The sequence below is a fragment of the Peromyscus eremicus genome, chromosome 8a, assembly GCF_949786415.1.
Source record: "Peromyscus eremicus chromosome 8a, PerEre_H2_v1, whole genome shotgun sequence".
Taxonomy (NCBI): Eukaryota; Metazoa; Chordata; class Mammalia; order Rodentia; family Cricetidae; genus Peromyscus; species Peromyscus eremicus.
In genome coordinates, this window is record NC_081423.1 from 35140843 (window position 1) to 35152139 (window position 11297).

At 46.1% G+C, this 11297-nt stretch overlaps 1 protein-coding gene, 1 non-coding gene and 1 pseudogene across 2 annotated transcripts; all 3 read left to right on the forward strand.

Moving 5' to 3' along the window:
• The first annotated feature begins 745 nt into the window (after positions 1-745).
• On the forward strand, positions 746-847 carry LOC131918095 (U6 spliceosomal RNA). Its single transcript, XR_009380844.1, has one exon. It is a non-coding gene; the product is annotated as a U6 spliceosomal RNA (small nuclear RNA).
• A 505-nt stretch (positions 848-1352) lies between these two features.
• Positions 1353-1501, forward strand: LOC131918119 (small nucleolar RNA SNORA70; annotated as a pseudogene).
• A 1848-nt stretch (positions 1502-3349) lies between these two features.
• Positions 3350-11034, forward strand: Cdkn2aipnl (CDKN2A interacting protein N-terminal like). Its single transcript, XM_059270501.1, has 3 exons — positions 3350-3633; positions 5885-5984; positions 10583-11034. Exons 1-3 carry the CDS (start codon positions 3395-3397, stop codon positions 10592-10594), a joined length of 351 nt encoding a protein of 116 aa, XP_059126484.1. The 5' UTR covers positions 3350-3394; the 3' UTR covers positions 10595-11034.
• Positions 11035-11297: the final 263 nt, after the last annotated feature.

Consider the following 11297-nt stretch of genomic DNA (forward strand, 5'->3'; position numbering starts at 1 on the left):
AACAGCAATAAACAGTGTGACCGAGAGAGAACAAGATCAGCTTCTAATCTGTCTCCTAGAACTAGCTCTGGGTTTTCAGGTCTGCAATCCAAAGAACTGGTGAGAATATTCCAGAAGATAAACTTGGGAGAAAGAGAAAGACAAAAAAGAGAAGGAGTAGGAAAAGGAAAACAAAAACAAAACAAAAGAAAAACCCCAAAGCTGGTGAAGCCAAAAGTTCAGGGGAACACTACATACCAAGTGGTGGCATGTATCTGAATCCCCAGCTCTGGGAAGTAGAAGCAGCAAGACCCAAAGTCCAAGGTCAGCTTTTACTATACAGTGAGTTAGGGGCTAGCCTGGGCTACATAAGACCCTGTCTTAAAATAAATATTAAATTTAAATAAGTAAAGGAAGTAAGAATTTTTTTTAAAATTTTGTTTTTGAGACAGGATCTCACTTAAAAACCTCTTTCTGGCATAGAACACCATATGTAGATCAGGCTGGTCTTGAACTCACAGAGATCCATCTGCCTCTATCTTCTGAGTGTTGTGATTAAAAGGATGTTTGAATATTAAATTTTCAAGTATAAAGAAGATAAAACCAGCTGGGGGGTGGTGGCGCATGCCTTTAATCCGAGGACTCAAGAGGCAGGTGGATCTCTGTGACTTTGAGGCCAGCCTGGTCTACAGAGCTAGTTCTAGGATAGCTAAGGCTACACAAAGAAACCCTAAAAAGTAGAAGAAAGAAGAAGATGAAGCTGTGTTTGCTTGGGCAGCATATTTGCTAAAATTAGAATGGATACAGAGATGATTAGCATACCCTGTGCAAGGGTGACATGCAAATTTGTGAAGTCTTCCGTATTTTTGATTTGTTACTAAGGATTCTTCTTTTGAAACTGATAATGCTGACTATCTTTTTTTTTTTTTTTTTTTTTTTTTTTTTTTTTTTTTTTTTTTTTTTTTGGTTTTTCGAGACAGGGTTTCTCTGTGTAGCTTTGCGCCTTTTCCTGGAACTCACTTGGTAGCCCAGGCTGGCCTCGAACTCACAGAGATCCACCTGGCTCTGCCTCCCGAGTGCTGGGATTAAAGGCGTGCGCCACCACCGCCCGGCTAATGCTGACTATCTTAAGTGACATGTTAAGCCTACTTTGTTCGTTAATGTAATGGAACTTAAGAAGATCGTGTAAAAAAAAAAAAAAGATACATTACTGCTTTTCCTACTTTGATCATTTCCAGTGAGTAAATAGATGTTTTGAATAAAAAAAAAAGACAACGAACCAGATGGTGTAAAAGATATGTAAGGAATAACGAACAAAGTGGGAATGGGTGTGTCAGTCTAATGGCTCATGAGACTATCAAAATACACTACCTCTGCAGCCAACTCAGCCAGGCAGGTTCTTCTCCTCGTGGGGCCTGTGTGCAGCGTTGCAGGCAGCAGCCTCCTCGGGAGTGTGCAGCCTCCTCGGGAGTGTGCAACCTGAACCTTGTTTGGATTGCCCCAGTGGGCCTTTGAGATAGAGTTTTCTGGTGGAAATGCATGTCTCTGAGCTCATGCTGTCCCTACTCTATGCTCCAGACCTGACCCAGTGGCCAGTTTCACACAAGCCAGGTCATCGTGTCCATTTGCTTCAAGCTGCAGAATAGGGAACATGTGTTTGAGGCTTTGGAAAAGGTCAGGTTCAAGTTCCCTGGCCACCAGGAGATCCACATCTCAAGAAGCAGGGCTTCACCCAGTTTAATGCATGTAAATGTGAAGACCTGGTTGCTGAGAAGCGGCTCATCCCTGATGTCTGTGGGGTCAGATGCATCCCCATTTGTGACCCCCTGGACAAGTGGTGGCCTTCACTCCTGAGGGCTACCACTGTGCTGAGTTCCACATTCTGCCAATCATGTTTGCTAATAACTCTTACATCCAAAACCAACCAACCAGCCGTAAAGCCAGATGTAGGGGCTCATGTCTGCAATCCCAGCCCTTGGTACGTGGAGGTGGAAGGGTCTGTATTTCAAAGCCAGTCTCAGCTACAAGAGGAGTTCAAGGCCATCCTGGGCTACATAAGACCCTACTTTTAAAAAGTGCTCAGAGTGCACACACACACACATACACACACACACACACATCCCACAATAGTTACACAGCATTTAGAAAGTTAAGGCAGGAAGGTTGAGATTTCAAGGACACTCTGGGCTGCAGAAAGAGACCTCCATCTAAAAAACCAAGTAAATAAAACAACAGCAAAGAAAACTATATACACACAAAGCCTAAATAAATGAAGAGCTATATCATTATCATGTTTGTAAACTAGAAGATTCAATATGATAAAATTTTAATTCTCCTCAAATTGATCTATATATTTAACATAATCCCCCAAGAAATATCAACAGTCTGTTTTTCTAGAAGTCAACAAAGAGATGCTAAAATTTATATCAAAAGTCAATATCACGGAGGAGCACACTTAAAATAGCAGCACTGAGGAGGCTGAGGCAGAAGGATCTTAAGGTTGTGCTTAATAATGAATTCTTACCCTGGGGCCCATTCACCACTTAAGACCTTCATTGGAGCTTGAGATCCTGGATTCTAGGCTTTCCTCTCTACCCAACTTTATATTTTATATATTCACATTTATTTATTTGTTTGTTTATTCTCTCTCCCTCCCTCCCCCCTCTCTCCTGTGTGTGTGTGGACACCTACGTACCACAGCTTGCATATGGAGGTCAAAGGACAATTTTCAGGAGTTTGTTTTCTCCTTCTACCATGTGGGTTCCAGAGATTAAATTCAGGCACTCTTCAGTTCTCCAACCACCATTTCCATACCTCCAAGACTGGAGCAGTCTTGCTCTAGTCAGTCCCTTGCTTCTTCAGGCTATGGCAATCTGAGTTCTTTTATGATTTGCCAAAGTCCCATTTACTTGGGCAATTCTTTCACGAACGTTCTTTAGAGCGAGGCACGCTGAGCATCAAAGTGCTTGGTAGGTAGGTACTCATTGGATGGATGACTCTGCAGGAAGGCAGGGCATGAACTGATACCACAGTAGATCTATAAAAGAGAGGACATCACTCTCCAGGGAGATCCACAGAACTTAAGGCAAGCCTCAGCTGTGGCTGAGGATAGAGAGGTGCCTTGGGAACATCCCAGGGCAAAAGGGGTACCGCAGAGCCCCAGCGGGCACCCAGCTGCCGACTCGGTACTTGTGGGCCTCAGTTTCCCCAGCAGTTGTCCACACGGTGGACCCAGGATCGGCCCTTGCAGCCCTGGGTCACACTTAGGCCTCCGAGCCCCTCGAGGGCGCTCCAAGTCAGTCCTCCGGAGCAGTCGCGTTCAGCCGCGGCCGCTCTAGCCGTGCGGTGGCGGCGCGGGGCGTGTCGGGAAGGCGGCGGGCTAGTGCCACCTTTGGTGGCGGCGGCGGCGGGAGCTATGGTGGGTGGCGAGGCCGCCGCCTCAGTGGAGGAGCTCGTTTCCGGGGTGCGGCAGGCGGCCGACTTCGCCGAGCAGTTCCGCTCCTACTCGGAGAGCGAGAAGCAATGGAAAGCGCGCATGGAGTTCATCCTGCGCCACCTGCCTGACTACCGAGACCCACCCGACGGCGGCGGCCGCCTGGACCAGCTGCTGTCCCTATCCATGGTCTGGGCCAACCACCTCTTCCTGGGTTGCAGGTGCGGACCCCCGCCGGCCGGCTGACCCTGTCCCCATCTGCCGACTTTCAGTTTGGCCATACCCTGCCCCACGCTGAACGCGACCCAGCCTCCTACGGCCTTGGCTGATCCCCCTTTGCATTCCCTCGGGGAAGATGGATCTCTTCTCTGAGCCCCGCTTTCCTCTGGTGAAGGAGTGGTTGTGATGACTGCCGCAGTTAAATGATGCAGAGTGCAGTGTAGGTGGGCTCGGAGGAGGATGTGTTGCTGTGGTCATTTTTTATTCCTGTTTATGAGCCCAGAAGATTGCCTTTGCAGAGTGTGTTTGAAGTCATTAGTTCCTGTCACCCACGTGGCAAAAGTGCAGACAGAAACTGAGACTTTACCCTCCCCCTCTAGGTGAAGACACCTAGCAAGAGGATGTGATATATTGCACCGTTGGTTGGTGGATTTCACCGCTAAGGCAGGATGTAATCTTTTCCTCCTCATTTTCCTCTTTGTTTTCCCTCTTAAGAAAGTAACGATTTCTTCTTGTTCCTGTCCCAAAGCCCCCTGAACCTTTTTGATCACACCAGGAGGGCAAGAACCTGGCCCTGAGATTCCTGGCAAGGTGTTCCCTTTACTACACCGGGGAAAAGCACCAGGGTTTTTACACTCCCTTATGGTTTTTTATTTCATTTTCATTTTTTATTTTTTAACTTTTAAGGCAATCGTCCTTTATAACTGAGGCTGGCCTCCAGTTTTTATGTAGCCAAGGTAATGCTGGAACTCCATATACCGAGATTATGCATGCATCTCCAAGCTCCTATAGGCTTCTAGAGTTTCTTGAAGTTGTGTTAAAATAGGATAACCTGACTCGGACCTGATTTCTGTATCCTCTGGCTGGTCACATGCCCCCCCCCCCAGGACAAACTCTTGGTTTGCTTTTGGGGTTTTGTGCTAGGGATGAAGCCCAGGCCCTTGCAGATATCAAATAAGTACTCTACCACTGAGCTACTTCCAGCCCTGAGGGTACTTGGTTTCAGATCTTGGGATATTTGTTAGAACAAGATGTGGGGAAACTCTGCCAGACACACCCATCATGCACATATGCCCATCCTCCCTTCTGCCTTTTAGGTGCCCTCTAAAATCCTAGTGTACAGGAGCCAAGTTCAGACAAATAACAGAACTGAACAAAGGAATAAATGATGTTGTTTTCATTAGACCAATATTCTGTGTGTTTTAAAAATAATCAAATTTTTGGCCCTCAAATCTCGTCCATGAATATGCACTACCAGATGTATGGTGCTCCTGTTTTGTAATTTTTTTTTTTAAGATTTATTTATTATGTATACAGTGTTCTGCCTGCATGTGTGTCTGCAGGTCAGGCGAGGGCACCAGATCTCATTATAGATGGTTTTGAGCCACCATGTGGGTGCTGGGAATTGAACTCAGGACCTCTGGAAGAGCAGTCAGTGCTGTTAACCTCTGAGCCATCTCTTCAGCCCTGTAATTTTATTTATTTTTTTACAGCTATTTTAAATTCTATATGTATGGGTGTTTTGTCTACACGTATGTCTGTACCACATGAGTGCCTGATGATGGTGGACGCCAGAAGAGGGCATTGGACTCCCTGGGACTGGAGTTGCATATGATTGTGAGCCACCATGTAGATGCTGGGAATCGAAACTGAATCCTCTGAAAAAGCAACAAGTGCTCTTAACTGCTCCTGTTTTTGTAATTTCAAAAAAAACAACAACAACAAAAAAAAAACAAAAAAAGCCAACTTTTTATTTTGTATGTATGGGTGTATAACAGATAGGTACCCAGTATCCTCAGACTCTAGAAAAGGGCATCAGATCTCTGAGAACTGAAATTATAGCTGTGTAGGAATTGAACCCGGGTCCTCTGCAAGAGCCTCAAGCGCTCCTAGCTGCTGAGCCATCTCTCCAGTCCCTGTTTTCATAATTCTTCAAACATGTGCTATATTGGCGTTCTTCAAGTTTCGTTCTGCACCCACAGGCAGGGGGAAGCCACTTGTTAACCCTGTGCCGAGCTCGGTAGGTTCCCCTGCCTTAGCAAAGCAGTAACTTGCAGAACTTGATGGTGGTGTGTGTCTGTAGTCCCAGCTACTAAGAAGGCTAATGGGAGCCTTGCTTACACCTCAGATGGCATAGTGTGACCTCACAACGATCAAACGGGTCTGTAGTCTAGGAATTGCCTTGACACTTTCTTATTAACCCATGACAGTGCATCTTCCCAGGGTTTTACCTTACTGCTTTTTATTGTGCAGTTACAGTAAAGACCTTCTGGACAAGGTGATGGAAATGGCTGATGGGATCGAAGTGGATGACCTGCCACAGTTTACAACCAGAAGTGAATTAATGAAAAAGGTAATGAGGAGAGATGACGTCCCAGCTTTGACACTGGATCATGTTGTTTTTGAGCATTCTTGTTTCCTGCTCCACAGCCTTAAGCCCTTTTCACTATTGCCTCACAGTTGGTATAAACCTTTTCATAACTAGATAACAACTCAGCGTGATAAATTATGCATTGTCAGTGGAGTAACACACAGGCTCAGCCTCTGGTTTGTCTAGAACACGTTTCTCTTGGTGTCAGGGATTGGACTCAGGTCCTTTTCTAGATAAACTGGGACTCAGTTAGGAGGATCCTCAAAAAACGAAAGGCACTTTCCAGCTGTACTGCTCCTGACAGACTGAGGGAACGTAGCAGACTTTACACATCTGGGTTTATTGTTGTGCTCTTCACAGTAACCAGCCTCAGTGTCCATCACTAGACGAGTGGATATACACACAGTGAAATTCTGTGCAGCTGTGAAGAAAGATGAAATTGGATGTTCATGGATAGAAATGGAGATCATTATGTTGAGCAAAATAAGCTAGAATTCAGAAAGACAAGCATCATGTTTTCCCTCAGAGGTAAAATGTAGGTTTAAGTGCAACTATTACTTTCGTGTTAATGAGAATTGAACCTAGAGCTTTGTGTGTGTGAGGCAGGTGCTCCACCCCTGAGCTGTACAGACAGCTTTTCTTTTGACTTTCTCACACAGGGTTTTGTCCAGGCTGACCTTGTCCTTTAGCCAGGCAGGCCTGGAGCTTCAGTCCTCCTGCCTCTGCCTCCCTCATGGCCTGGCCACCAGGAACAGCTAGCTAGCGTATTCATTATTTATTCATTCATTCAGTTCTTTTTGTTTGTTTTGGTTTTGTTTTTTTGAGACAGGATCTTGCTCCACAGCCCTGGCTGGCCTGGAACCCGATGTGTGCACCAGGCTGTTCTCAAACTTGGTATGATCCTCCTGCCTCGACCTACCTAGTTCTGGGATTATAGGAATAAGCCCCCAGATTTGGCTTATTTTTGCTTTTTTTTTATTTTTAATCTTGCTTAGAGTGCTAAAGTTAGAAGTCCTTCATTTTAGACTAATTCATACAGAGTATCTCTGCTTCAGCAGGTCAGGGCTGGACCAGACTAGTGTGGACTGTCTGACTTGCTGATAAGGAATGTGGTGGGGTAATGTAATGTCCAGACACCACAGCTATGCTCTGCTCTTCAGGTCTTAGTCTTATAGCTGTGGCCTTGTACACAGTGAGCTTTGCCCTAGAGTCTTATGTCTGGATCATGGATCCCTGGGGACCAGGGAGAGGCAGAAGGAACTTTGGAGGATGGGGCTGTCTATCCCAGTTAAGTACCCCAGCACATTCGTTTTTCTCACATCTGCTCTGGACTCTTCAGGCAGTAGATTGCTGCCTTGTTTCCTAAAGTCCCTTTGGTATCTATCCAGGCCTTTTATATAAAATTTCAAATTATTTATTTGGGTAGAGTATAAGATTGACTGCTGAGCATCATTCAGGAGATAGTGTAGCCATGTAGGAACCAAGAGTTCAGGACCTGCCATGATGCCACAGATGTATGTGGCTGCTGACCTGCTCTTCAGCCACCAGGTCTTCAGAGTTCCTTGCATTGAACTTGGTAAAGCCCCACTTGGTGGGATACGGGTTTTCTGGCAGCTAGTGAACTTGACCTTGACCTTACGCAGTGCTCCCACCACATGCTTCTTGTTCTTAACTTAGTGCAGAGGGACATGATGACCTAGCTAGTGTGAACCCAGGCCACTGTGTCCTGGGGCTTCCCAGAGGCATCTCAAGTATCTGTCTGGAGCCTGGAAGCCCCAACACAGAACAGCAAGTCAATATCTTGTGGATACGGGTAATGTGGAAAGGGTGGACTCATGCTCACATGTGAAAGCCGTGTTTGTACAAACACACTTGACACTTGGACTCCAGGGCTTTGAAGGAGACAGTGTGTGGAGACAAAGTGGGAATTTTGTCAGTCTTAGGCCTGTGAGATGGTTGAGCAGATAAAGGTGTTTGCTGGCGAGCTTGATGACCTGGGTTCAATACCCAGAACCCACATGGTGGAAGGAGAGAACTGACTCCTGAAAGTTGTCTGCTGACCTCCACACATGTGCTGTGGCCTGCACACATACATGAGCACACACTTGGAAACAAATAATAACAGTGTAAACTAAACAAGAGATTCTTCTAGGAGGCTGGGGATGTGGCTCAGTAATAGAGTGCTTGCCTAGGTGTGGTACTCTCTAGTAACTCCAACAAAACAAAAGCTTGTGTAGATAAGGCCTCCTGAGACAAGTCGTCTGTACACTGACTGGTTTGCATGCTATTGAAGCCGTCCCTGAGAGTCCTCTGCAGAGAGCCCAGGGTCTTCCAAGTAGTATGTCCTTCAGTTCATGTCAGAGGAAGCTGAGGAGTAGTAGGCCAGAGATCTAAAAGCCCCATCATTGTGCCAGCCAGAATTGATCCTTAGCTCTAAAATTAGAGGTCGCTGGCTTTTAGAGTTAGCTGGCGTGTAGAATTGAGTCACACAGCATCGTTGGCACCTCGGCGCCAGACAAGATGATGACTTAGACATAAGCTCTCTGGAGTAAAGTTTTAAAAATACTTTTTCCCTCCTGCAGCTTTTGGGCAGGTGTATGTCTGTCTGTCCAACTCTCTTTCTCTAGTCTGAGGAGTGAGTGTGACAGACAGGATTTGCTCAACAGTTGGAGTGTGCTGTTTTCTGAAAGAGGGGCATTTGGCACAAGTACAGTGAGCAGATGCCTTGGCCATCCAGATACCACCCCACGATTCACCTGGAGCCTGCAGCCCTGTCACTGAGGTGTCAGGTGTGGTAGCCACGCCTTAAGTCCCAGCACTCTGAAGGCAGAGGCAAGTCGATCTCTGTGAGTCTGACGTGAGGTTGGTCTATATATCTAGTTCCAGGTCAGCTAGGGCTACATAGACCCTGTCTCAAAAGAAGTAAAACCAAACCAAGAGTGATGGACAAAGAAGCCGTCATTGTTGGTTCACAGCAGAAGTTGTTAGTAATTCACAATGTGGTTCTTCTCTTGAGAACATCTGTATCCCATGAGGAAAGACAACAGCATGAAAGTGACCATAGGTAACAATGGGAAAATCATGTCACGAGGTTCTTCTGGGCTCTATGCAGTCCTGGCCAGCTCTGAGGCCGTGTTTTCATGAAAGCCATAACCAGACATGAGGGTCGACACCTTTAACCCCAGCACTCCAGAGTTAGAGGTGAGAAGGTCAGGGGCTCACAGTCATCGCTGACTACAAAGCCAGCTGGAGACAAGCCTGGGCTGTGTAGATCCGGTCAAGGGAGAGGGAGAAGGAAGAAGAACTAGATCCGACCCTGTGGGCCGGTCTTGTGCTGAGTCCAGGATAGGTGGATCACCTGACAGCACTGTGTGGAAAAAACAGTAGCCTGCCTGGGTCTGTCCAGTTGAAAATCTGAGCAAGGGGCTGGAGAGATGGCTCAGTGGTTAAGAGCACTGGTTGCTCTTCCAGAGGGCCCGGGTTCAATTCCCAGCACCCACATGGTGGCTCACAATCTTTTGTAACCCTAATCCCAGGGTATCTAACTCCCTCTCCTGGCACCTTCTCAAGCATACACATGGTGCACAGATAGGCAACACCTATATCCGTGGAATACATAATGTTTAAAAAGAAAGCCTGAGTGAGATGGCTCAGTGAGTCTCCCCTGGACTGCAGGACGTTTCTTTGGTCATACTGCATTCTCCTGAGAGGAGAAAGACTGGTATTTTATCTTTGCTGAGGATTTTTGGCTTAGCTAGAAAATAGGTCATGGGGCTGGAGAGATGGCTCAGCGGTTAAGAGCACTGCCTGTTCTTCCAGAGGTCCTGAGTTCAATTCCCAGCAACCACATGGTGGCTCACTACCATCCGTAATGAAATCTGGTGCCCTCTTCTGGCCTGCAGGTGTATATGCAGACAGAACACTGTATACATAATAAATAAAAATAAATCTTTAAAAAAAAAAAAAAAAAAAAAAGAAAATAGGTCATACCTTGAAATCTCTGATTACTAAAAAGACTTTGTTGCTTCCCTCACGCTGCTCAGTGTTAAGGGAATCCATTCAAACACAGGATGACAGTCAGTGATTTCGTCACACGCTCCTTGAAAGTTTTCTGAAGCTAAGTTTAAATTTACCACGAGTGTTAGAGAGCGCCCGGAAGGAATCTGGGCTCCAGGTCACCGGTTTGCAGACTCATTTTTACAGTTTCTAATCGTGCGAACTCCAGAAATATGTAACCTTCACATCTCCTAAGTGCCCTGACTCTGTGGAGCGCTGCAAATCACCCCCCTGAATCCGGCCGAGAGCAGAGGCCAGTGAAAGGAGTAGCACTTTAAGTATTTCCGCTATCACTTTAAATTGTGAACACAAGTCAGGGAAGGAAGGTTCTGGTTTCCAAATGGATCATGCGGTCAATGTTTAGCTGCATATTCTTATGTAGTAAAATATTAATAATTTCTGAGTAGACTTGCCATCTGGGTCGAACATAAATATTCCATTACTGCTTTATTTGAATGTGTGAAAATAAACTTGATTCATGGGACTCGATGGCTGTGTAACTTCTTCTTCTCTCTTTTCCCCAGCATCAGAGCTAAGGTCACATTGCCACCCCTAGGGACAGGCTTAGAAAGGAGGCCGGGGTGGAGGTGACTGAACCGTGGCAGCTCTTGAATTCCTGGTGTTTGCATCATAGAAGCAGCTGGAATGGAAAGGGATGTGTCTACAAGGGCTCCAAAGACGTCTTGGTTCTTCCAGAAGCTGTTGCTGTAAAAATACATATGCATATTGATGTATTTATAAATGGCGAACTCTCCGAAATTTCATCAGCTTCGTCCAAGCCAAGACTTTGTTTGAAATGCCTTTTATGTTGTTATAATAATGACAGGTGATGACTTTTATAATTTGATTTTTTTAGCAGAGTACCTTTAAATGTAATTCTGGTTTTTGCCCCACCCCCACCCATTTTTTGCCCTGAGGTAAGCCAGATTCTCCTTATTTCTATCTGAACCCACTCTATACTTGTACCTCACTGCCGATGGCCACCGAAGGACTGTGCGCTAACCAACTGCGTCACTGGAGCACCCCCACTGCTGGATGCTCAGATCTTTGTGTAGGAAATGGGAGTCATGCTACAGGCCTGAAGTAGCCAAGCTAGCTCATAGGAAGGAGGAAGCTCACACGAAATCATCTGGCCTCATTGTACAGTTCACTGAGGGCCAGAGATGTAGCTCAGTGGGAGAGTGCTTGCTTAGCATCTTGAGATCCTGGGCTTGGTCCCCAGTATTGTAGAGAGAGAGA

Bases quoted from the DNA above. Each gene is read 5' to 3' on its own strand.
- Cdkn2aipnl (XM_059270501.1), top strand. From the start codon at position 3,395: ATGGTGGGTGGCGAGGCCGCCGCCTCAGTGGAGGAGCTCGTTTCCGGG. The intron at 3,634-5,884 runs GTGCGGACCCCC...TTTATTGTGCAG, and splicing joins CACCTCTTCCTGGGTTGCAG to TTACAGTAAAGACCTTCTGG.